Source organism: Bos indicus, chromosome 8 (assembly GCF_029378745.1).
Source record: "Bos indicus isolate NIAB-ARS_2022 breed Sahiwal x Tharparkar chromosome 8, NIAB-ARS_B.indTharparkar_mat_pri_1.0, whole genome shotgun sequence".
In the NCBI taxonomy this organism is placed as follows: domain Eukaryota; kingdom Metazoa; phylum Chordata; class Mammalia; order Artiodactyla; family Bovidae; genus Bos; species Bos indicus.
In genome coordinates, this window is record NC_091767.1 from 95436764 (window position 1) to 95464414 (window position 27651).

The window sequence follows — 27651 nt, forward strand, 5'->3', positions numbered from 1 at the left end:
TAAATATTCTGGAGATTATTTACAGTTTGTGGGGGGATGTGCATAGATTATATGCAATTACATCAGTATATATAAGGGACTTGAGCATCAGTGAGTTTTGGTATTTGTGGGGGGTCCTGCCAGGAGAAAATATCAGTAACGTCAGATATGCAGATGACACCACCCTTATGGCAGAAAGTGAAGAGGAACTAAAAAGCCTCTTGATGAAGATGAAAGAAGAGAGTGAAAAAGTTGGCTTAAAACTCAACATTCAGAAAACGAAGATCATGGCATCTGGTCCCATCACTTCATGGGAAATAGATGGGGAAACAGTGGAAACAGTGTCAGACTTTATTTTTGGGGGCTCCAAAATCACTGCAGCTGGTGACTGCAGCCATGAAATTAAAAGACGCTTACTTCTTGGAAGAAAAGTTGTGACCAACCTAGATAGCATGTTGAAAAGCAGAGATATTACTTTGCCAACAAAGGTCCGTCTAGTCAAGGCTATGGTTTTTCCTATGGTCATGTATGAATGTGAGAGTTGGACTATGAAGAAGGCTGAGCGCCGAAGAATTGATGCTTTTGAACTGTGGTGTTGAAGAAGACTCTTGAGAGTCCCTTGGACTGCAAGGAGATCCAACCAGTCCATTCTGAAGGAGATCAGCCCTGGGATTTCTTTGGAAGGACTGATGCTAAAGCTGAAACTGCAGTACTTTGGCCACCTCATGAAGAGTTGACTCATTGGAAAAGACTCTGATGCTGGAAGGGATTGGGGGCAGGAGGAGAAGGGAACGACAGAGGATGAGATGGCTGGATGGCATCACTGACTCGATGGATGTGAGTCTGAGTGAGCTCCGGGAGTTGGTGATGGACAGGGAGATGTGGTGTGCTGCGATTCATGGGGTCGCAAAGAGTTGGACATGACTGAGCGACTGAACTGAACTGAACTGGATCAAATTGCCTGCGAATACCACAAGATATTTACACCTTAGAAGATGAGGAACTGCTACAGATCAAGACTTTCTTTTCCATTCCCCATCCCACCCGAGGAGCTTGGTTAGCACTGTAAGATTTTTCAGGATTAATAAGCTTTTCTCAAATCATGCTATAGAACGTGGGATTTTCGTATCCTTTTGAAACAATGTTATATGGTCAATTCAGAAATATTGCATATACAAAAGTACTGTCTTATCAGAAAGTCACAGTATGTATGAACATTCTAAAATCTGATACTTTATGCTGAGAAGAAGGGTGTTTAACTTTATATAACTCAGCATTTCCAAAAGTTTATAGAATTCATTTTTGTGTTACATCTATTAATAACTCATTTAATTAATATTTTGAGACTACTCTGAGAAATATAGAGATAAATCATGCTTAATACTTACTGAGTTAAAATGTGTTTTATTTTCAGCCCTGCCAAGGTAACCCTGCTGGGATCAGTTATCTTCACATTTCAGCAAACCAAGTATTTGGCAATATCAAAGCATAATCTTATGTTCCTCTTTACTGTGTTTCTTGTGGCCACGAAGGTAGGTGCTCAAAGTAGCAATAAATCAGTATTATAGATTATGTGTAACCAGAATTCTGCATAAGGCAAATAACAGAAATAATTACTTTGTATGATAGTCTAAAAATATCAGTTTTGGGGAGTTTATTCAGCACATCCATGACTTACTGAAACATAGCTCTTCTATGATTCCTCGTTTGATTTATGCTGAGGCTATCATGAAGGATTTGCAGATAGCCTTTTAATACATCTGCCTGCAATGCAGGAGACCCAGGTTTGATCACTGGGTCAGAAAGACCCCCTGGAGAAGGGAATGGCAACCCCCTCCAGTATTCTTGCCTTGAGAATTCCATGGATAGTGGAGCCTGGCAGGCTACAGTCCATGGGGTCACAAGGAGTCAGACATAACTGACTAACCCTTTGACTTTGTAATACGTTGGAGGCCAGAGAGTAGCAGAAATAGCCAAGGCTAATCAGAGACTGCAAAGTATTGTGTCATTTGTAAAATGAGGTACTTTGCGTAGATGTTCTCTGAAGTTCTTTTAAACTTTTAATATTTTTATATTAGTACATATTTGTGGTTAATCTCTTTAATTACTATTGCCTGATTGGATGTTTTATCCCTTCTTAAAGATAGGAAATAGTACGATATCATAGGTTTTAGAGACAGGCAGTCTTAAATTCAAATCCTAGCTTTGTTGTCTAATCACTGAATAGGCAAGTTACTCAGTATCTCTGAACCTGATTTCCTCATCTTCACTGTATCGATTGTTGACAGGATTGGAGATGACATGTATTATTCTATGACTGTGTCTGACACATCTTATGAATTTTACTTGCAGCTTTATGATGAGACTAATTCTGATTATTATTCTTAAAGTTATTATATATTGTTCACTGGTATACGGTTGATTTTTTTAAATTTTATTTTATTTTTAAACTTTACAGTATTGTATTGGTTTTCCCAAACATCGAAATGAATCCGCCACAGGTATACACGTGTTCCCCATTCTGAACCTCCCTCCCTCCTCCCTCCCCATACCATCCCTCTGAGTCGTCCCAGTGCACCAGCCCCAAGCATCCAGTATCGTGCATCGAACCTGGACTGGCGACTCGTTTCATACATGATAGTATACATATTTCAATGCCATTCTCCCAAATCTTCCCACCCTCTCCCTCTCCCACAGAGTTCATAAGACTGTTCTATACATCAGTGTCTCTTTTGCTGTCTCATATACAGGGTTATTGTTACCATCTTTCTAAATTCCATATGTATGTGTTAGTATACTGTATTGGTGTTTTTCTTTCTGGCTTACTTCACTCTGTATAATAGGCTCCAGTTTCATCCACCTCATTAGAACTGATGCAAATGTTTTCTTTTTAATGGCTGAGTAATACTCCATTGTGTATATGTACCACAGCTTTCTTATCCATTCATCTGCTGATGGACATCTAGGTTGCTTCCATGTCCTGGCTATTATGAACAGTGCTGCGATGAACATTGGGGTACACGTGTCTCTTTCCCTTCTGGTTTCCTCAGTGTGTATGCCCAGCAGTGGGATTGCTGGATCATAAGGCAGTTCTATTTCCAGTTTTTTAAGGAATCTCCACACTGTTCTCCATAGTGGCTGTACTAGTTTGCATTCTCACCAACAGTGTAAGAGGGTTCCCTTTTCCACACCCTCTCCAGCATTTATTGCTTGTAGACTTTTGGATCGCAGCCATTCTGACTGGTGTGAAATGGTACTTCATAGTGGTTTTGATTTGCATTTCTCTGATAATGAGTGATGTTGAGCATCTTTTCATGTGTTTGTTAGCCATCTGTATGTCTTCTTTGGAGAAATGTCTATTTAGTTCTTTGGCCCATTTTTTGATTGGGTCATTTATTTTTCTGGAGTTGAGCTGGAGGAGTTGCTTGTATATTTTTGAGATTAGTTGTTTGTCAGTTGCTTCATTTGCTATTATTTTCTCCCATTCTGAAGGCTGTCTTTTCACCTTGCTAATAGTTTCCTTTGTTGTGCAGAAGCTTTTAAGGTTAGTTAGGTCCCATTTGTTTATTTTTGCTTTTATTTCCAATATTCTGGGACGTGGGTCATAGAGGATCCCGCTGTGATGTATGTCAGAGAGTGTTTTGCCTATGTTCTCCTCTAGGAGTTTTATAGTTTCTGGTCTTACGTTGAGATCTTTAATCCATTTGAGTTTATTTTTGTGTATGGTGTTAGAAAGGGTTCTAGTTTCATTCTTTTACAAGTGGTTGACCAGTTTTCCCAGCACCACTTGTTAAAGAGATTATCTTTAATCCATTGTATATTTTTGCCTCCTTTGTCAAAGATAAGGTGTCCATATGTGCGTGGATTTATCTCTGGGCTTTCTATTTTGTTCCATTGATCAATATTTCTGTCTTTGTGCCAGTACCATACTATCTTGATGACTGTGGCTTTGTAGTAGAGCCTGAAGTCAGGTAGGTTGATTCCTCCAGTTCCATTCTTCTTTCTCAAGATAGCTTTGGCTATTTGAGTTTTTTTGTATTTCCATACAAATTGTGAAATTATTTGTTCTAGCTCTGTGAAGAACACCGTTGGTAGTTTGATAGGGATTGCGTTGAATCTATAAATTGCTTTGGGTCGTATACTCATTTTCACTATATTGATTCTTCCAATCCATGAACATGGTATATTTCTCCATCTATTAGTGTCCTCTTTGATTTCTTTCACCAGTGTTTTATAGTTTTCTATATATAGGTCTTTAGTTTCTTTAGGTAGATATATTCCTAAGTATTTTATTCTTTCCATTGCAATGGTGAATGGAATTGTTTCCTTAATTTCTCTTTCTTTTTCTCATTATTAGTGTATAGGAATGCAAGGGATTTCTGTGTGTTGATTTTATATCCTGCAACTTTACTATAATCATTGATTAGGTCTAGTAATTTTCTGGTGGAGTCTTTAGGGTTTTCTATGTAGAGGATCATGTCATCTGCAAACAGTGAGAGTTTTACTTCTTCTTTTCCAATTTGGATTCCTTTTATTTCTTTTTCTGCTCTGATTGCTGTGGCCAAAACTTCCAAAACTATGTTGAATAGTAATGGTGAAAGTGGGCACCCTTGTCTTGTTCCTGACTTTAGAGGAAATGCTTTCAAGTTTTCACCATTGAGGATAATGTTTGCTGTGGGTTTGTCATATATAGCTTTTATTATGTTGAGGTATGTTCCTTCTATTCCTGCTTTCTGGAGAGTTTTTATCATAAATGGATGTTGAATTTTGTCAAAGGCTTTCTCTGCACCTATTGAGATAATCATATGGTTTTTATTTTTCAATTTGTTAATGTGGTGTATTACATTGATTGATTTGCGGATATTGAAGAATCCTTGCATCCCTGGGATAAAGCCCATTTGGTCATGGTGTATGATCTTTTTAATGTGTTGTTGGATTCTGATTGCTAGAATTTTGTTAAGGATTTTTGCATCTATGTTCATCAGTGATATTGGCCTGTAGTTTTCTTTTTTTGTGGCATCTTTGTCAGGTTTTGGTATCAGGGTGATGGTGGCCTCATAGAATGAGTTTGGAAGTTTACCTTCCTCTGCAATTTTCTGGAAGAGTTTGAGCAGGATAGGTGTTAGCTCTTCTCTAAATTTTTGGTAGAATTCAGCTGTGAAGCCGTCTGGACCTGGGCTTTTGTTTGCTGGAAGATTTTTGATTACAGTTTCAATTTCCGTGCTTGTGATGGGTCTGTTAAGATTTTCTATTTCTTCCTGGTCGAGTTTTGGAAAGTTATAGTTTTCTAAGAATTTGTCCATTTCTTCCACGTTGTCCATTTTATTGGCATATAATTGTTGATAGTAGTCTCTTATGATCCTTTGTATTTCTGTGTTGTCTGTTGTAATCTCTCCATTTTTATTTCTAATTTTATTGATGTGATTTTTCTCCCTTTGTTTCTTGATGAGTCTGGCTAATGGTTTGCCAATTTTATTTATCCTTTCAAAGAACCAGCTTTTGGCTTTGTTGATTTTTGCTATGGTCTCTTTTGTTTCTTTTGCATTTATTTCTGCCCTAATTTTTAAGATTTCTTTCCTTCTACTAACCCTGAGGTTCTTCATTTCTTCCTTTTCTAGTTGCTTTAGGTGTAGAATTAGGTTATTTATTTGACTTTTTTCTTGTTTCTTGAGGTATGACTGTATTGCTATGAACTTTCCCCTTAGGACTGCTTTTACAGTGTCCTGCAGGTTTTGGGTTGTTGTGTTTTCATTTTCATTCGTTTCTATGTATATTTTGATTTCTTTTTTGATTTCTTCTGTGATTTGTTGGTTATTCAGCAGCTACAGTTGATTTTTAAAGTATTATTTAAGCCTAGAGAAATCTTATAGATAACTCTGTCAGCATAGATACTTCTGGCTAAAACCATACCTATGAGATGCTTAGAAGGAAAACAGAATATGTTATTTAAATTTATATCTTAGAAAGAATCAAATCACTGTAGAGATCATTTTTTTTTTTCCAGTATTCTCTGCAGTAGAGGTCATCTGTGGTGGTTGTACTTCAGATGTCTAAGGCAAAATCTCTTCATATGTGCCCTCTTCTTCCAGTCATTAAATTTTGAGATGCTTTTTTTTTTTTTTTGGTAATAGCTTTACTGAAGTACATTTTACACACTATACAATTCATCCATTTAAAGTGTTCAGTTCAGTGGTTTTTAGCACAGAGATGTGCTGCTGTTACCACAGTCGATATTAGAGCGTTTTTATCACCCCAAAATAAACCTCATACCCATTAGCATTCCCTTCATGTTTTTTCACATTCCACTTAACTGTAGGCAACCAGTGATCTACTTTATACCTATAAATTTGTCTATTCTAATATTTCATGTAAGTGAAGTCTTAAGCCTTGGACCAGTGGGGAAGTCCTCCCCAAAAAAATCTTTTTAGAAAATGATTTTTTTTAGAACTGCATTGTGGACAGTATATGTGGTTATTATATAACTGTATGTTATTGTTTGATATTTGTTGAGACTTCATTTTTATTGTTATTGATGAGATTTTGTAATTATTATTTATATGTGTGAAAAGTAAATGTATTCTTTATTTTGAAGGCATAGGGAGTCTACCTTTATCTACATATATACTTGTTCGTTATGTTTCAGATATATAGTTACATTTTCCTTGTCTCATCTATTAATTTTCTTTTTTTCAGAGGGAAGTATGTTTAATTTATCTTTTCTTCTCCTCTTGTTTTTTTTCTTCCGTTTTTTTCCTCCCTCCTGTCTTTTTTCCTCCTTTCCTTTCTTCCATAGCCCAAGCAAGTTGAACATTCTCTGAATGTTCTGTCCTCGTGGGGGGGGTCCCAGTTTCTTTCAAGGAGGACTTATTTTACTTTTCCCACTTTCAAGTCCTTTGTGATTGTTAAAACTCAAGTCTCAGAGGAAAGAAACTTGTGCCAACTGAGACTCTTGGTATGGGGAAGGCACATGGGCTTTGGAATTAGACATGTTAAAATCTAGGCTTCACAATTTTGAGTAAGTCATTTATGTTTCTCAGGCTAGAATTATACATAACCCAGGGGATATATTTTGACATTATGTACAGTCATATTATAAATACGATGCATTATGTATCATTGATTAGTCTCAATGTTAATTTATTTTAAATGCTTTAAAGTTGAATATGAATATATTACAGAATAGAATCCAAAATTCACATACATTTTTAAGATAAAAAATGACATATTTGGCTTGTCTTTGGTTGTTGTTTTGGCTATTGGGATATTTGTATATTGGGATATATTTGGCTATTGGGATTCCCTGATAGCTCAGTTGGTAAAGAATCCTGCAGTGCAGGAGACCCCAGTTCAATTCCTGGATCAGGAAGATCTGCTGGAGAAGGGATAGGATACCCACTCCAGTATTCTTGGGCTTCTGTTGTGGCTCAGCTGGTAAAGAATCCGCCTGCAATGCAGGAGACCTGGGTTTGATCTGTGGGTTGGGAACATCCCCTGGAGAAGGGAAAGGCTACCTACTCCAGTATTCTAGTCTGGAGAATTCCATGGACTATATATCTGTGGGGATGCAAAGAGTTGGACATGACTAAGTGACTGTCATTTCACTTGGTTATTTTGGCCAAGTTTACTTTCTCCCACCAGAGACAACTTGAGAAAAGTTTCAGAAGTATGAAATATCTTTTGGTTCCTCAGTGTAAGACATTATGTGAAATAGTGTAATTGTGAAATAAAAGAAAAGGAGACTGGAGTGGTCAAGAATGATTAAAACTGAAAAGGCTGTTGAATTTTGAAATTAAGAGGTATTTGATAACCCTGGTAAAAGTAGTTTCAATGGACTGTTAGAGAATAGAAAACTATTTTTAATAGACTAGGTGAATAAGAGGAAGTAAAGACATAGAGTATGAACTACTTTAAAGGGATTTAGAGTTGAAACAAAAACAACTTGGGAGAGCAGTTTAGCAATATCTGATGAAGTTGGAGATTTATGTATCTTGTAAATTAGTAATTCCATTTCTGGTTGTAACCTATTTGAGTCTTTCAAGGTATACAGTACAGAGCCCAGCTCTATCAGGATCTCTTAAAAAATGTTTTAGCAAAGAATAATTTACAAAAAACTTAGGAATGAGCTCCTTTAAAAATAAAAAAAAAAAATCAACTTTACTGTAGGAAAAGGAGTACGTCAAGGCTGTATATCGTCACCCTGCTTATTTAACTTATATGCAGAGTACGTCATGAGAAACGCTGGGCTGGAAGAAGCACAAGCTGGAATCAAGATTGCTGGGAGAACTATCAATAACCTCCAATATGCAGATGACACCACCCTTATGGCAGAAAGTGAAGAGGAACTCAAAAGCCTCTTGATGAAAGTGAAAGTGGAGAGTGAAAAAGTTGGCTTAAAGCTCAACATTCAGAAAACGAAGATCATGGCATCTGGTCCCATCACTTCATGGGAAATAGATGGGGAAACAGTGGAAACAATGTCAGACTTTATTTTTGGGGGCTCCACAATCACTGCAGATGGTGACTGCAGCCATGAAATTAAAAGACGCTTACTCCTTGGAAGGAAAGTTATGACCAACCTAGATAGCATATTCAAAAGCAGAAACGTTACTTTGCCAACAAAGGTCCGTCTAGTCAAGGCTATGGTTTTTCCTGTGGTCATGTATGGATGTGAGAGTTGGACTATGAAGAAAGCTGAGCACCGAAGAACTGATGCTTTTGAACTGTGGTGTTGGAGAAGACTCTTGAGAGTCCCTTGGACTGCAAGGAGATCCAACCAGTCCATCCTAAAGGAGATCAGTCCTGGGTGTTCTTTGGAAGGAATGATGCTGAAGCTGAAACTCCAGTACTTCGGCCACCTCATGCAAAGAGTTGACTCATTGGAAAAGACTCTGATGCTGGGAGGGATTGGGGGCAGGAGGAGAAGGGGACGACAGGATGAGATGGCTGGATGGCATCACCGACTCAATGGACATGAGTTTGGGTGAACTCCGGGAGTTGGTGATGGACAGGGAGGCCTGGCATGCTGTGATTCATGGGGTTGCAAAGAGTTGGACACGACTGAGCGACTGAACTGAACTGAATTTGCATAATAAAATACACTCATTCTAGAGTTATAGTAAATTTGTATACCACTACAACCAAGATATGGAATGTTTCCATTACTTGGATAAGTTGCTTGTGCTCTACTCAAGTAAATCCCAACCACCACCCATGATGAAATAATACAGTATGCATCTTTGGTGTCTGGCTTCTTTTGCTCAGCAGAAGGTTTTTGAGATTTACCCATGTTGTTGCATATTCCTTTTTATTGCTAAGTAGCATTATATTCCATAGTTTGTTTATCTAAGGAGAGTAAAAAGTTGGCTTTAAACTCAACATTCAGAAAACTAAGATCAGGGCATCTGGTCCCATCACTTCATGGCAAATAGATGGGGAAACAGTGGAAACAATGACAGATTTTATTTTTGGGGGCTTCAAAATCATTGCAGATGGTGACTGTAGCCATAAAATTAAAAGACACTTACTCCTTGGAAGAAAAGTTATGACCAACCTAAATAGCATATTAAAAAGCAGAGACATTACTTTGCCAACAAAGGTGCGTGTAGTCAAAGCTGTGGTTTTTCCAGTAGTCATATATGAATGTGAGAGTTGGACTATGAAGAAAGCTGAGCTCCAAAGAATTGATGCTTTTGAACTGTGGTGTTGGAGAAGACTGTTGAGAGTCCCTTGGACAGCAAGGAGATCCATCCTGTCCATCCTAAAGGAAATCAGTCCTGAATGTTCATTGGAAGGACTGATGCTGAAGCTGAAACTCCAATATTTTGGTCGCCTGATGCAAAGAACTGACTCATTTGAAAAGACCCTGATGCTGGGAAAGATGGAAGGTGGGAGGAGAAGGGGATGACAGAGGGTGAAATGGTTGGATGGCATCATCGACTCAGTGGACCTGAGTTTGAGTAAACTCCAAGAGTTGGTGATGGACAGGGATACCTGGCATGCTGCAGTTCATGGGGTCGCAAAGAGTCAGACACAACTGAGTGACTGAACTGAACTGTATTATCTATTAATGGATTTTGGATTATTTCCAACTTTTGATTATTTGACTAAGGTTGTTATGAATAAAGCTGCTATGAATATGTTTACTTTGTGTGGAGATATGTTTTCATTTCTCTTGGATAGATAATAGAATTATTGGGTCATATGGAAAGTTTATGTTTAACTTTTTAAAAAATTTATCTTTAATTGAGGTAATGTTGGTTTATAACACACAAGTTTCGCGTGTACATTGTAGTTCTACTAGTGCAGAGACTACAGCTGTATGCTTACCATCAAAAGTTTATTTTAGGGAATTCCCTGGTGATTCAGTGGTTAGGACTCTGTGCTTCCACTGCTGGGGCCTGAGTTCAATCCCTGGTGGGGAACTAAGAGCTCACCAGCTGTGCAGTATAGCAAAAAAAATTTTTTTTTAATTAAAAAAAAAATATTTTCCATCTGTCACCATACAGTTGATTTCCATTACTCATTTTTCCATCCTGCTTTGTCAGCTTTGTCTATCTTTTCAAAGAAACAGCTCTTAGTTTGATATTTTCCATTGTCTTTTGAGTGTTTTGTTTCCATTCTGATTTTTATTCCTTCTTTCTACTTCATGTTCTTCAACTTTCTTTTGGTGCAAGGTTAGATTGTATATCTGAGATTTTTCTTGTTCCTTGCTGTAGGCCTTTAGTGCTATAAACTTCATTCTTTGTACCACTTTTGTATCATCCCATAGATTTTGGTGTATTGCGTATTTATTTTCATTTATCTTCAGGTAGTTTTTGATTTCTCCTTTGATTTCTTCATTGACCCATAGTTGTTAAGTAACATGTTGTGTAGTCTCCACATATTTGTGACTCTGTCCATTTTCTTCTGGTAGTTTATTTCTAGTTTTATACCATTATGGTTGAAAAAGATTCTTGATCTGATTTCAGCCTTCTTAAATTTACTGAGACTTGTGTCCCAACATATGGTCTATCCTTGAGAAAATTCTGTGTGCAGTTGAGAAGAATATGTATTTTGCTGTGTTTGGATGGACTGCTCTATGCAAATCTATCAAATCTATCTGATTTAATGTTTCATTTAAGGCTGCTGTTTCCTTATTGACTTTGTGTCTAGATGATCTATCCAGTGATGTAAGTGGTGTATTAGAGTCCCCTACTATTATTGTGTTGTTATCAATTTCTCCCTTTCAGTTCAGTTCAATTCAGTTCAGTTCAGTCGCTCAGTTGTATCCGACTCTTTGCGACCCCATGAATCGCAGCACGCCAGGCCTCGCTGTCCATCACCAACTCCCGGAGTTCACTTCAGACTCACATCTATTGAGTCAGTGATGCCATCCAGCCATCTCATCCTGTCGTCCCCTTCTCCTCCTGCCCCCAGTCCCTCCCAGAATGAGAGTCTTTTCCAATGAGTCAACTTTTCACATGAGGTGGCCAAAGTACTGGAGTTTCAGCTTTAGCATCATTCCTTCCAAAGAAATCCCAGGGCTGATCACCTTCAGAATAGACTGGTTGGATCTCCTTGCAGTCCAAGGGACTCTCAAGAGTCTTCTCCAACACCACAGTTCAAAAGCATCAATTCTTTGGCACTCAGCCTTCCTCATAGTCCAACTCTCACATCCAGTGACCACTGGAAAAACCATAGCCTTGACTAGATGGACCTTTGTTGGCAAAGTAATGTCTCTGCTTTTCAACATGCTATCTAGGTTGGTCATAACTTTTCTTCCAAGGAGTAAGCATCTTTTAATTTCATGGCTGCAGTCACCATCTGCAGTGATTTTGGAGCCCCCAAAATAAAGTCTGACACTGTTTCCACTGTTTCCCCATTTATTTCCCATGAAGTGATGGGACCAGATGCCATGATCTTCATTTTCTGAATGTTGAGTTTTAAGCCAACTTTTTCACTCTACCCTTTCACTTTCATCAAGAGGCTTTTTATTTCCTCTTCACTTTCTGCCATAAGGGTGTTTCTCCCTTTAGGTCTGTTAATGGGTTTATATATTTTGGTGTTCCTATGTTAGGTGCGTATATAATATTAATAACTGTTAATGTCCTCTTGATGCGTTGTCATCTTTATCATCAAATACTGTCCATCTGTGTCTCTTGTTAAATTTTTTGACTTGAAGTCTGTTTTGTCTGATATGAGAATGACTACACTTGTTTTTCTTTTGGCTGCTGTTTCTGAAGTATCATCTTTCATCCCTTCACTTGAAACTTATGTTTGTCTTTACAGTTGAGGTAAGTCTTCTAGAGCACATATAGTTGGGTCTTGTTTAATTCATCCAGCTACTTTGTCTTTTGATTGGTAAATTCATTTATGTTTAGTGTGATTGTGGATAGATGAGGACTTGTACTACTATTTTATCTTTTGTTTTTTGATTGCTCTGTATCTCCATTGTTTCTTTTCCTTGTGTTTCTGTCTACCGTTTTGTGTGGTGGTTTTCTATGATGTTCTTCTCAGTTTCTTCTTTTTCTCTGTTTCATGTTTCTCTGTTTCATGTCTAGATTTATGTTTTGTGTTTCACATGAAATCATAGATAATACCACATCATAAATAATCCTTTTCCATGGATAGCATTTTATTTTCATTTACTTATGTAAGTTCTATTCTTTTTTCTTCTCCTTTTTTGTTTTTGTCATCTCAGATTTCCATTTTATGTTGTGACTTTGTTACCATATTGTAATAGCTGTAGTTATTTTTCTTCTCCCTCTGCCCTTTAACCCCAATGCTATATTAAATTTTAAAAAAGTATTTTGGTATTGAGTCGCAATTTTCTGATTCTGTTTGTTACCTTACTGAAAATATTGTGTGCTTTTACCTATTTATTTCTTAAATTTCTTATAAAGCAGCTCTAGTGTTAAACTCTCCAAGTTTTTGTCTGGGAACAAACAAAACCAAATGATAACTTTGCTGGATAGAGTATTCTTGGCTGACAGTTTTTACCTTACAGTATTTTGAGAATGTCATTTTACTTCCTCCTGGCCTATAGTTTCTGCTGAGAAATCTACTGATAGCCTAATGAGGGTTCCTTTGTAGGTTACTATTCTTTTTAAAAAATTATTTCTTTGACTTTTGACAATTTTAATATAATATGTCTTTGAGAAGGTCTTTTTGCACTGAGGTAGTTGGGTATTTTTTCATGGATTTAAATATCCACTTCTTTCTCCAACTTTTGGAAGTTCTCAGCTATTAATTTTTTTTAAAAAAAGTAAGTTGCTCCCTTCTTCCTCTCTTTTCTTTCTGGATTACCGATTACCCTAATGTTGCCCTTGCTAAGAGTCAGATCTCTCTCATAGAATTTTCCTATTTTTAAAATATCTTGAGTCTCTTTCATCTTCTGCTTCTATCATTTCTAGATTTTTATCTTCAAGCTCACTAATGCTCTCTTCCTCATGATTTGCTCTATTTCCAGTGCTTTCTAATGCATTCTTCTGTCTCATTTAGTGTGTTCTTCGGCTCCAGAATTTTTGTTTGGTTCTGTTAATAGAGTGGATTATACTAATTTATTTTTTTAAATGTTGTATAAACCTTTCATTTCTGTCATAAACCCCACTTTGTCATGATGTATCTTTTTTGTGCATTGCCAGATTCAATTTGTTAATATTTTTCAAGTATATTTTTTTCCATTGTGTTCATGAAGTATATTTTCTTTGTAATCTGTATGGTTTTGTATCATCGTAAGACTAAGCTTATTAAATAGGTTGAGAAATGTTCAATTCTTTACTCTCTGAAAGAGTTCAGGTAGATTTGGCATTATTTTAGGCATTTGATATAGGACAGTTCACATTATCTGTTTAATTTGTGTTCATTTTGGTAAGTTATATTTTTCACTCATTTCTTAAGTGCCATTTAAACTTTTGATTTTATTAACATGAAATTGTTAATAGTAGTTCTTTGTTATCCTTTATGTATCTATAGTGATGTCTTCAGTTTCATTTCTGGTATTGATCATCTGTATCTTTATCTCTCGTTTCAAATTGGTCTAACTAGAGGTTTATTAGTTTCATCAGTTTGTTTGAAAAATTTGGCCTTTGCTTCCTTGTTTTCTGCTTTTTAAAATTTTATTGACATATAATTGACTTACAGTGTTGTCATTTTTTACATGTACAACAGAGTGATTTATATATATATATATATTCATATATTATTACAGCAGCCCACCGGGCCTCCCTGTCCATTACCAACTGCCGGAGTCTACCCAAACCCCATGTCCATTGAGTCAGTGATGCCATCCAGCCATCTCATCCTCTGTGGTCCCCTTCTCCTCCTGCCCTCAGTCTTTCCCAGCATCAGGGTCTTTTCAAATGAGTCAGCTCTTTGCATCAGGTGGCCAAAGTATTGGAGTTTCAGCTTCAACATCAGTCCTTCCAATGAACACCGAGGACTGATCTCCTTTAGGATGGACTGGTTGGATCTCATTGCAGTCCAAGGGACTCTCAAGAGTCTTCTCCAACACTATAGTTCAAAAGCATCAATTCTTCTGTGCTCAGCTTTCTTTGTAGTCCAACTCTCACATCCATACATGACCACTGGAAAAACAATAGCCTTGACTAGACGGACCTTTGTTGGCAAAGTAATGTCTCTGCTTTTTAATATGCTATCTAGGTTGGTCATAACTTTCCTTCCAAGGAGTAAGCATCTTTTAATTTCATGGCTGCAACCACCATCTGCAGGGATCTTGGAGCTCCCCAAAATGAAATCTGTCACTGTTTCCTCTGTTTCCCCATCAATTTGCCATGAAGTGATGGGACGAAATGCCATGATCTTAGTTTTCTGAATGTTGAGTTTTAAGCCAACTTTTTCACTCTGCTCTTTCACTTTCATCAAGAGGCTCTTTAGTTCTTCTTTGTTTTCTGCCATAAGGGTGGTATCATCTCTACATATCCTATATACAAAGAGAACTGGGCACTTTTTCAGTCTTTTCTGGATATTCTGGCATGTTTATTTTCAATTTTTTCCCCAGCTTTTTTGGCATATTGATACGAACTTTTAATGGTAGTTTCTCTAACTCCGTAATGGAATTTGTTGGTATTTTTACTAAGATTGTATTTGGTTTATAGATTATCTTAGGGAGGTAGTTACATTACACAGGGACAAAAGCTAGAGACAGGAGAAAGGACAGAGTCCTGAGATTTTCTAATATTTAGAGAAGGAAGATCCAGAGTGAGAAACTGGGAAGAAGCTGCTAAAAACCAGGAGATGGTATTAAAGGGATGGTCAGTTATGCTGAATACTTTTGAGAGGTGTCTTCAGGTCAGTCAGAGCCCTGGAGGAGGAAATGGAAACCCACTCCAGTATTCTTGCCTGGAGAATTCCATGGACAGGGAAGACTGGTGGGCTGCAGTCCATGGAGTCACAAAGAATCAGACATGGCTGTGTGACTAACACTTTATTACTTACTATTGAGATAGTATATTGTTGAATACAATATCATGTATTGTTGAATACATGAATGAGGGACAATGGTATTAAGCTTTTTGGGGGATACAAATGGACACATAAACTTTGACTAAGACAGAGACTGTTTCTTCAAGATGTTATTGTCTAAAAAGAAATACAAAGCACTATGCTTTTAAACTTCATGAGAATAGGGACCAAGTTTGTTTTATTCATAACTGTATCCCTAGCATTGTGTCTGGTGCCTATAGTAGATTTTTAATATATATTTGTTGACTGACTGATAAATGGCCAAAATGTTCTTTCATAGGTCTCTCTGTATTTAATTCAGTTCAGTTCAGTCACTCAGTCGTGTCCAACTCTCTGCGACCCCATGAATCTCAGCACACCAGGCCTCCCTGTCCATCACCAACTCACAGAGTTTACCCAAACTCATGTCCATCGAGTCAGTGATGCCATCCAGCCATCTCATCCTCTGTTGTCTCCTCCTCCTGCCCCTAATCCCTCCCAGCATCAGGGTCTTTTCCAGTGAGTCAACTCTTTGCATGAGGTGGCTGAAGTATTGGAGTTTCAGCTTCAACATCAGTCCTTCCAATGAACACCCAGGACTGATATCCTTTAGGATGGACTGGTTAGATCTCCTTGCAGACCAAGGGACTCTCAAGAGTCTTCTCCAACACCACAGTTCAAAAGCACCAATTCTTCGGTGCTCAGCTTTCTTCACAGTCCAACTCTCACATCCATACACGACCGCTGGAAAAACCATAGCCTTGACTAGATGGACCTTTGTTGGCAAAGTAATGTCTCTGTTTTTTACTATGCTGTCTAGGTTGGTCATAACTTTCCTTCCAAGGAGTAAGCATCTTTTTATTTCATGGCTGCAGTCACCATCTGCAGTGATTTTGGAGCCCCCAAAAATTAAGTCTGACACTGTTTGCACTGTTTCCCCATCTATTTGCCATGAAGTGATGGGACCAAATGCCATGATCTTCGTTTTCTGTATGTTGAGCATTAAGCCAACTTTTTCACTCTCCTCTTTCACTTTCATCAAGAGGCTCTTTAGTTCCTCTTCACTTTCTGCCATAAGGGTGGTGTCATCTGCATATCTGAGGTTATTGATATTTCTCCCAGCAATCTTGATTCCAGCTTGTGCTTCTTCCAGCCCAGTGTTTCTCATGATGTACTCTGCATATAAGTTAAATAAGCAGGGTGACAATATACAGCCTTGATGTACTCCTTTTCCTATTTGGAACCAGTCTGTTGTTCCATGTCCAGTTCTAACTGTTGCTTCCTGACCTGCATATAGGTTTCTCAAGAGGCAGGTCAAGGTGGTCTGGTATTCCCATCTCTTTCAGAATTTTCCACAGTTTATTGTGATCCACACAGTCAAAAGCTTTGGCATAGTCACTTATTTATCTAAGTCTATACTACTAGGTGAACAATTTGCTTGCCCAGCTTACTGAAGAGATTTATAAAAATGAGGATCTGAAGATTTGACAGTCGTTCAGGTTAGTAATTATTAGTGTCTGAGTGAATGATATCACCAAAGAAGTATAGAGTGACAGAAAACCTGGTTGAATGTACCATATTCTAGAAGCTTCTTATAGGGCAACATTATTTTCATTAGAGGGTGCTGGAGAACGTTTAATGGAATAGACACCTTACAGTTACACTGCAAAGGATGTTTGAATTTGGGCAGATAGAGACAGGAAAAGTATGTTCTCGGTGAAGAGAAAGATTAAATTTGCAAATTTTGCTCATACAGATGTATTGTAATAGTCTTTGAATTATTCATGTGATTAGAAATTGTGTTTTTTCATTGTACTCTATTCTTATTGCTATGCACTATAGAGGATGTAAAAGTATATGAGTCCTATTTGTGCCTTTGAAGAACTTATATTTTAAATCACATTTTTCTGGGCATATTTTGAAATGATACAATATTAGATATAAAGAATGTGGAAGAGCTTCAAACAATTTCTTTACTGGAATTAAGTTATATTTTAGAATATGTTTAAATATCAGAGTATCTTTAAAGTTTTTAGACTCTTTGGTTTCCTTCCCTTTTTAAGTTAGAGACTGTGAGTCAAATGCTGTTTAATTTAGGTAATATGCTGTTTCTTTTAATAACTTGCTGAGTAGGGAGAGTTTTATGTTTTATTTGTAGAAGAATAAGGGTTCATTTCATTTGTCACCATTACATTTGTGTCACCTTGCTGAATCAAGCCCTAAGAAGAGGCTGAATTCACAGAAATCTGTCCATGAACCTCATAAGTCTATCTCAGCAGTAATTTCTGATGTCAACAGTATTCCTCAGCTGAGTGATGAGTCTACTGGGAGTGGAAATTCTATTAAAACTTGACTTTGAAAAATACTTAACTATAGTTCACATTCTCAGGAATTACTTTAGTTCCTGACACTCTTTTTTTCTGGATTTTATAAAAATACATTGCTGTTTTCCAGACAGTGGACCCTTGTTTAATCTGAACTCTTTTGCATTTTCCTGACAGTCCATGAAGTCAAGCTATGACCAGAATAATTATCGTAGTACATGTCATTGTAACTGTTTATTCTAAAGAATAATTTTATCTAAAGAAATTCTTCTGGATCTTAACCAGTAATGACATAAACTCGGATGTTAACATTGTATTTGGAGTCTTCTCATTCTATATTCTCTCTAGGTGATCACATTCATATTTATGCCTTTACCTTTTACTTGTGTCATAATGACTCCAAATCCATTTCTTAACATTTCTGGGCAAGTGTCTATTATTGCACTTACTCCATTGCTGTTGAATTATTACTGATTTACTTATCTGTCTGACTAGTCTGTAAGATCTTTGAGGTCAGGGATTACACTCAACATTCCTTTCGCAGTCAAGTTTAATGCACAAAGCCTGTTGGTTTTAGGCTTTGTTAGTGCTTGCTATTGTAGTTCGTATTTGCCTTTCTAGAATGTGATCCTTTTGGGGGTCTCAGTTTAAGCCTGAGTTGTACTCCTGGGCAGCTCCATCTTGCCTGACTTTGAACTCCAATCTGTCTTCCTAGTATCAAGCAGCAGGCTGCTCAGCTCTTTGGCCTCCCAGCTGTTGTTCTCTCCTTAAAAGAAAATGCCAAGATAAATGTGAAGTTCACTTTGTTCAACTTCCTTTCTTTTAGGGATCATAATCCCACCAGGTTATACCTGTATTGGTTGTACTCCAGTGCCTTTTAACAGTTGTTTTATGTATTTATGTCTTTTATATTGATTCTGTTGGGATACTAGTCTGATATAAGCTATTTAGTCATGGTTGGTCTGGAGTTTATGTACATGAGTAAAAGTGTTCATTTTTATTGAGGTCAAAGTGGCATAGCAAATTCAGTTATTTAAAATTGTACAGTCAGTGGCATTTAGTACATTCACAATGCTATGTGTGTGTGCGTTTTTTAAAAATTAATATCAATGATAGTATTTTAGAGCTTTTGTTCTTTGTCGCATTTTCGTCTAACAATATATCTCAAGAATTTTTCCATATGACTTTATTATTTATTACTTTTAACAATTACACAGTGTTTATTTTACTTATACATTCTTCTGTAATGGACACCTACTTTGTCTCCAGCTCCCTACTACCTAAAGTATATTGCAGATACTAGGAATTTACTCTTGATTCCATTGTCCTTAAGAAAGCTGATTATGTAGGTACCTCTTGTGAATATTTAATTCCCAGAAATACCTAGTTTGATTCATTATCTGCGATCTGCTGGAGGAATTGACTCTTGAAAATTCATAGACTTTTGGGAGCCTTTCTGAATCGTAAAGTTCTCCCAGATTCATTTTGGTACCAGGATAATTTCTTGAGCAAATCTAAATATCTCTGAACATTGTATATTTTGCCAGATAATAGGTTGGTACCTCTCTCCATTCTTCCTCCCGCTATCTCAATTTATATATGGGAAATTTTGGATGGCTAAAGACTTAGTACATTCCCTCCTACTGGCACTATCTATACTTTACTGGAAGACTGTGACTTCAGATAGTGGTAGACTACAGTATATTTAGTGACTGAAGTCAAAATCTGAGTGTTCCAAACTACTTTACCACTTATTAGCTCTGTGACTTTGAACAAGTTACTTAACATGTCAGAACCTGAGTTCTACATCTTTATGATGAGAGTAATGATAGATTAGTTTTTGGATTACATTTAAAGAGAATAAAGTAATACAAACACATTATCACACAGCTCTAGCACGTGTTAAGTGCATAGTAGTAATAGCTATTATTGGTCATTTGGTGTATATTATTTTGTCTTCTTATTTCCTTTTGTTACTAAATGTATTTTTGTTGTTGTTGTTTATGCTGCTCATTTGGCACTCACAATGTGGTATCTTTTATTATTAAGGAGTTGTGTTCTTTTCCATTAGTTAAGCGTAAAGTTATAGAGAACAGATTTTTTTTCCCTAGAATCTAGCTTAATTTGCTTCTCCTGAAGATTAAATTAAGAATGCATTTTGAACACAGAACTTCAGTATAGAAAATAGGGAATTCAAGAAAGTACTAGAGTCACAGAGCTGAAGACTATCATAACTGAACTAAGACATTTACTAGAGGGGTACAACAGCAGACTAGATGGAAGCAAAAAGGATCAGTGAACTTAACCACCAGGCAGTAGACCTCACCCATTGAGAGCTGCAAAAAGGAAGGAGAACAAAAGAAAGTGAAGATAACTTAGGGAATTTATGGAGCAATCTCAGGACTAACATTCACGTAACAGGGCTCCCAGAAGGAGATAGGAGAGAGGAAGGGGCAGAAGAATTATTTGAAGAAATAATGCCTGAAAACTTCCCTAATTTGGGGAAGGAAACAGACATGCAGATCCAGGAAGCCGAGAGCATTCTACACAAGAGGACCCCAAAGAGACCTACACCAAGACATATTATAATTATTCTTTTTAAAAATATTAATTGATTTATGGTTGCACTGGGTCTTCATTGCTGTGTGCAGGCTTTCTCTAGTTGTGGCGAGTGGGGGCTACTCTTGATTGCAGTGTGTGGGCTTCTCATTGAGATGGCTTCTCTTGTTGTGGAGCATAGGCCCTAGAGCACGCTGGCTTCAGTATTTTGTGACACATGGGCTTAGTTGTTCCATGGCATGTGCAGCTTGCATGTGGGATCTTCCTGGACCAAGGATTGAAACCCGTGTACCCTGGATTTGCAGGCAGCTTCTGCAGTGGACCACCACTTCCAGTGGACCACCAGGGAAGTGAACGTTATAATTAAAATGTCAACAGTTTAAGGCAAAAAGATTCTTAAAAGCAGCAAGAGAAAAACAATGTGTTATGTATAAATAAACCCCCAGAAGACTATGAGCAGATTTTTCCAGCAGAAACTTTTCAGGCCGGAAGGGAGTAGCATGATATATTCAAATTACTGAGGGGAAAAAAATTCCAGTCTAGATTACTCTACCTGGCAGAGTTACATTAAAAATTAGAGGAGAGTTAAAGAATTTTTCCAGACAAGCAAAAGTTAAAGGAGTACATCACCACTACATTGGCCTTACAAGAAGTGTTAAAGGGACTTCTTTAAGGTGATAGAAAAGGATGCTAATTAGTAACCACAAAACATGAAAATATGAATCTCACTGGTAAAGAATAATAAATATATAGGAAAGGTAGTAGCTTAATCACTTATAAAGCTAGTATGAATCTTAAAAAATAAAAGTAGTAGAACCATAACTACAACAATGAGTGAATACATACAAGATAAAAAGATGTAAAATATAATATCAAAAACATAAAAAACATTGAGGGGAAGGGTAAAAGTATAAAGCTTTAAAATGCATTTAAGTTGTCAACTTAAAGTAGACTGTTATTTATGTAAGTTGCTGTATGAAAGTCTCATAATAAATACACAAAAGATGATGAGAAAGTAATCTAAGCATTCTAAAGAAAGTCATCAAGCCATAAGAGAAGAGAGCAAGGAATGAAAATACCAGAGAGGAACTACAAAACAGCCAGAAGACAATTAAGTAAATGACAATAAGTAGGGTTGCAAAGAGTAGGACACAACTGAAGCCTTAGCATTCACATACTTATTATTTACTCTAAATTCACTATTTAGAATACATGAAGTGACCGAAGGGATAAAAAAAAAAAGTAAGTCCCATTTCTGTGCTGCCTGCAAGAGATTCACTTCAGATGTAAGGAGAGAAACAGACTGAAAGGGAAGGGATGGAAAAATATATTTTCTGCAAAGGAAAGCCCAAAGAAAGTTGGGGTAGCTCTGCTTATATCAGATAAAATAGACTTAAAAAAAAAAAGACTAGAAAGAAGGGTAGTAAGTAATGATAAAGGGGTCAGTCTAACAGGATATATAACATTTGCAAATGTTTTGTTGTTGTTCAGTCACTAAGTCTGTCCGATTCTTTTGAGACCCTATGGACTGCAGCATGCCAGACTTGCCTCTCCTTCACTATCTCCCAGAGTTTACTCAAATTTATGTCCATTGGCTGCAGATATTTATGTATCTACATAAATATATAAAGCAAATAATAACAGACCTAAAGATAAATAGGGGGCTTCCCTGGTGGCTCAGACAGTGAAGAATCCACCTGCAATATGGGAGACCTGGGCTCAATCCCTGAGTCAGGAACATTCCCTGGAGAAAAAAATAGCTATCCACTCAAGTATTCTTGCCTGGAGAATTCCATGGACAGAGGAGCCTGGTGGACTTCAGTCCATGGGGTTGTAGTCGGACAGAACTGAGCAACTGACACTTTGTAAAGAGAAACAGACAGCAAAACAGTGATAGTAAGGGACTTATCAAAGTCTCTTCACTTACCATAATGGATAGATTACTAGACAGAAAATCAAGAAGGAAACATTGCCTCAAAGGACTTAACATTGCCTCAGATAGACTTAACTACAGTTTAGATAGGACATTCCATCCAAAAGCAACAGAATACATTTTATTTTCATGCACACATGGTATATTATCCAGGGTTCATATGTTAGATCATAAAACAAGTTAATTTAAAAAGATGAAAATCATATCAAGAATCTTTTTCTACCAGAATAGTATGAAACTAGAAATCATTTACAAGAAAAAAACTGGAAACATCACAGAAGTGGGAATTAAACATAATACTATAGAAGAACCAGTGAGTCAATGAAGAAATCAGTGAAGAAAATTTTTTAAAAAGTACCTTGAAACAAAAGTAGAAATACAACATACAAATCTTACGGAATATAGCAAAAGCAGTTTTAAGAGGCAAGTTCATAGTGATAAATGCCTGCCTCAAGAAATGAGAAAAATCTCAAACAACCTAACTTTATACCTAAAGGAAGTAGAAGAAGAAGAACAAATGAAGCCCAAAGGTAATGGAAGCAAGGACGTAACATAGAGTGGAAATAAATGAAATACAAGCTAAGAGGACAACAGAAGAGATCAGAGTAAGAGATGGTTCTTTGAAAAGATAAACAAGATGAACAAACTTGTAGTTAGACTCACCAAGAAAGAAAAAGAGAGAACTCAAACGGACTCGGTTAGAAACAAACGAGGACATTACAACTGATACCACAAAAATACAAGGGATTGTAAAAAACTACTGTGTGCACTTATATGCCAACAAAGTGGACAAGCTAGAAGAAATGGATATATTTCTAGAAACATATAACCTACCAAGACTGAATCACAAAGAAAAAGAAAATCTGAACAGACCAATTACTAGTAAGGAGATTGTATCAGAAATCAGGAATCTCCCAACAAAAGTCCAGGACCAGAGAGTTTTGCTGGCGGATTCTACCAGACATTAAAAGAGTTAATACCAATCCTTCTCAAACTCTTCCAAAAATAAAAAAATGATGGTATGCGTCCAAACTCATTTTACAAGGTCAACATTACCCTGAAACTAAAATCAGACAAGGATGCCGCAAGAAAAGAAAATTGCAGGGCAATATCCCTGATGAGCATAGATGCAGAAACCAACAAAATATTAGCAGACCAGGTTCAACAATACATTAAAGAAATTATACACTGTGATCAAGTGGGATTAATTCCAGGGATGCAAGAATGGTTCATCATCTGCAAATGAATCGATATATCACATTAACAAAATGAAGGATAAAAATCATATAATTATCTCAATAGAGGCAGTAAAAGCATTTGACAGAATTCAACGTCCACTTACAATAAAAAACTGGGTATAGAGGGAATGTACCTCAACATAATAGAGGTTATATATGGCAAGCCCACAGCTAACGTCATAAGTGGGCATTATGCCAGGTGAAAAAATGAGACAAAGACAAATACACTATGATTTCATTTATAAGTGGAATCTAAAATTTAAAACAATCCAAGCTCATAGATACAGAGAACAGATTAGTTGTTGCCAAAAGGCGGGGGGGAGGGGGGCGGGTAGGGGTGGTGAGGCTTGGTGAAATAGGTTAAAGGGAGTCAAAAGGTCCAAACTTTCAGTTATAAATAAGTCATCAAGTATGTAATGTATAGCATGGCAACTGTTGTAATATTTGAAAGTCATTAAGAGTAGCTCTTAAAAGTTCTCATCACATAAAAAAATTATATATGTAACTGTGCATGATGAATGTTAACTAGACTTACTGTGGTGGTGATTTCACTTTGTATACAAATATTGAACCATTGTGTTGTATTCCTGAAACTAGTATATTGTTATATGTCAGTTATACTTCAATAAAAAAATGTGTTTTGACTCTTTTCCTCTTTTCACTTTCTCCTCTCAGTTTTGGGAAACAGAAAACATTTGTATTTAAATTCAAAATTGAACTTTTTTTTTCAGATAACCATGATGATTACAAAGACTGCTCTTGTGCCTTTTGCTTGTTTTGAAGATACATTGAGTCGGATGCTGTTTGGCTGGCAGCAGCAGTTTTCACCATGTGAAAAGAAAAGTGAAACAAAATCGTCTTTCAATGGTACTGGTTCATCTACCTCAAAACCTGTAGCTAATGCTTCAGATAAAGTTAAAAAGAAACATAGTAAGAAGACTGAGTAAATTCACTTGATGAGCTTGAGAAAGCAAAAAATTTTCTTTTTCTTATCTACCTGTCAGATTGTGATAAATATTTCTTGTAAATGATGTAAATAAAGATTATAAGGATTGGAGGTGACAAAAAGAAAGAACTTCTTTCTGTTTCAGGGAGACTGTCCCTTTCTGGATTGTAATTTCCTGAGTGTTATTAGTATATCATGTGAAATTGTTTTTCTAAGTTATATATAAAAGATTCTATTGTGATTTTTAAAAGTTTTATATGGATAAAAGAAGGCTGGATTTTTAAAAAATGTTAGAAAAAGTAAACCTATTGTCATTGCAAAATAACAAAAATTAAATTCTTATTGTTTAGATATTTCATAAATTTTAGTTCAGCAAAATTAAACTTTTATTTCACATTACCATTATAATTCCTAGATATGAAAAAAAGTTCTTGTTTAATTTTGAGTACTGGGAAGAATAAACTTTACCCAAATCACTTTATATTATGAATGAAAATAAATTACTAGCTTATATCTCAGAAATGAACATTGTATTTTTTTCCCACATTAAATGGAAATATCTGAAATTTAATTGTTTTCTCCTAGCATTTTTCAGTGAGAATAGAATATTAGTCTTAATTTTTAACTGTGTTTCATGCCCTTGTTTGTACTATTTCTTTTTTCTCAAAAGAAAATCAGGGGCATAATTTTTAATAAGTTACTAAGTCCATGTTTTGCTTTGTAAGTTTTGAGGAGCTTATATTTTTCTCTCTCCTTAAAACACATTTGTTTTACCTGTGGGAGAAATTCTTCAGAGCATCTCATATATTCTTTTGTTTGTTTGTTTGTTAATTTTTTTTTATTAAAAATTTTTTTTTTTTTACTTTACAATATTGTATTGGTTCTGCCACACATCAACGTGAATCTGCCACGGGCGTACATGAATCTGCCATGGGTGTCGTATATTCTTAAGGATTATTTAAATTAAAAAAAATTACCTTTATGTTTCCTTTCTTATGAGTACTTGTCAGTTTTCTAGTTGAATGTCTCTTACTAGTGTTACATATGTTTGTTATGTTTTAATGTACATGTACATATATTACTAATCTTATTTGACATTAAAACTAGTTACAGCTCTAATGAGAATTGTCCTGGGGCATTTGACAGCAACCAGCTAATTAAGAAGAAACAAACTAAAATCTTGTATGGTAGTAGTCTACTTGAGTAAAGAATGATGACTTTACATTTTGTACCTTATTGGCAAAAATAATTACAATAATACAATAATAAGTAGAAAAGTCATTAAATAATGTTAAACCTTCTTTATTTTATAGTTTAAAATTCCAGTTATAATTTTAAAAACTCTGTGACTGACATGATTTCTTCTGCTAAGACCATGAGCCTGCATAGAGTTAGTATGTATCAGACATTTTTGGATGACATAAAAATATTCAAATCATATTCAGTTTGAAAGTCTTGGTTTTTAAAATTAAAAAAAATAATAAATATAAACACCAGCAGGTACTATACTTTTACTTGCTAAGAAAGTTTTTCTGTGAGGGGGGAGGACCTTTGATAGCTTTGGAATGATCAGAAGTTAATTTTTTAATATTCTGACAAAAGTCATTAAATATTTAAGGGTTCTATATTATATTTGATACTTTTATAGTTAAAAACTTTTCAGAATTAAAATGTTGCTAATTACTGGCTTAGTTTTGAAGTTTGGGTTTAACTAATTGAAATGTCAGGAATCTTATTTTACACTTGTGTTAAAGATAAACTTATTGCAATAAATTATTTAGTACCAATGGAGTATTATATTATTATTTTTTTTTTTTCTATTTTTCTTGATATAGGAGTTTATAGCTCCTGTGGCCTTTTGGTTGATTTGATATATATCCAAATGTTACTGTCCACATGAGATATACAAACTTTATTAATCTTTGCAAGTATCCATAACTTTTAATTCAGGATTTTTAAGAGCTCTACTGGAGGACATGGCTTAGGCCTGAAACCTCCCACTCTTCATGCTGCCTGCAGAGACTTGACTGGATTTGCAAAGCAGATTGTTACATTCCTTACCCAACATATAGCATGAATGAAGCCTGTGGACCTGCTTCACACAGACAGATAGGTAGCACTGAGAAAATTAAGATCTGGTAGGTTTTCTTAAATAAGAGGAGACAAGAAACTGGCAAGAACATGGGCTGGCTTAACTCAGTGATCTCAGCCTCTAGTAAAATAAGACCAAATTAATATCAAACTCTTGATTTATCAGATTCGTCACTCTTCCTTGTTGAGGGTGTAATGGCTGGAGAGGGACTGCACAGATAATGTGGAGTGAATGGATTTCAGGGAAATTCCAGCTTTGCTGTAGGCAGAAAGCAAAATGTGGAGAGAAGAGGAGAGACTTTCCCTCTTTGGTTAATTTTTTTTTTTTTTTTTTTTTGGTCTATTAAGGCGTACGTACATCATTCTGTTAAAATCTACCACAAATCACAAGTTGATCGCAAATGAGTGATACATTAGAAGTGGAATAACATGTTCAAAAATACCATCTCTCCCCCCACTGCTTTCTTGTTGTTTACATTTTGCTGGTGATGAGACATAGAATAAGCAAGCAGATATGTTCTTGTGGTAATACTAAAGGTTATGAATATATATTAAGCAGGACCCAACGACAGAAAGTGAGAGAGCTAGGGGTACTTGTTAAGTAGGAGTTAGAAAGGCCTTTCTGTTAAAATTGTATTTTACTGGAGAGGAAGTAGGGGAATAAGTCAGGCAGACATCTGTGTTAAGTGCAAGGGTCATTCTGTTTCTTCACTTAGTTGAGTTAGATTATGTATTTTTCCCCAAAATTATTGAATTTATTTTTCTTATTTAGTACAATTGCACACTTGTTTTTAACCAACATATTTCTTTGATAAGATTTTTCTTGTCTTTACAGTTTATTCTTTTTTAAGTTAAAATTCACATACAATGAAAGCATATATTTAAAGAGTTGGCAAATGCATGCAACTGGTACAGTCTAAACTCCTATCATTATCAGTGCCTCAGGAAGTTCATTTCTAGTTAAGCCTCCTCCCCACAACTGAATAGAAATAAAATCATGCAGTATATTCTCTTTGGCATAATACATCTTTCAAACAGCATAATGTTTTTGAAATTCATGCATCTTGTTGCATTTATCACTAGTTCATTCCTCTTTAATTATTTATAGCATTGTACTATATATGACTATGTCACAGTTTG

General features: G+C 36.1%; 1 protein-coding gene across 1 annotated transcript in view; it reads left to right on the forward strand.

Moving 5' to 3' along the window:
* Nucleotides 1–26207, forward strand: part of TMEM38B (transmembrane protein 38B) — a 61253-nt gene extending 35046 nt beyond the window's left edge. The window contains exons 5-6 of the mRNA XM_019966676.2: nt 1394–1511; nt 24206–26207. Of these exons, the coding sequence (XP_019822235.1) occupies nt 1394–1511; nt 24206–24421 (334 nt within the window). The 3' untranslated portion in view covers nt 24422–26207. The remainder of the gene's footprint in view (nt 1–1393; nt 1512–24205) is intronic.
* The last annotated feature ends 1444 nt before the right edge of the window (nt 26208–27651 follow it).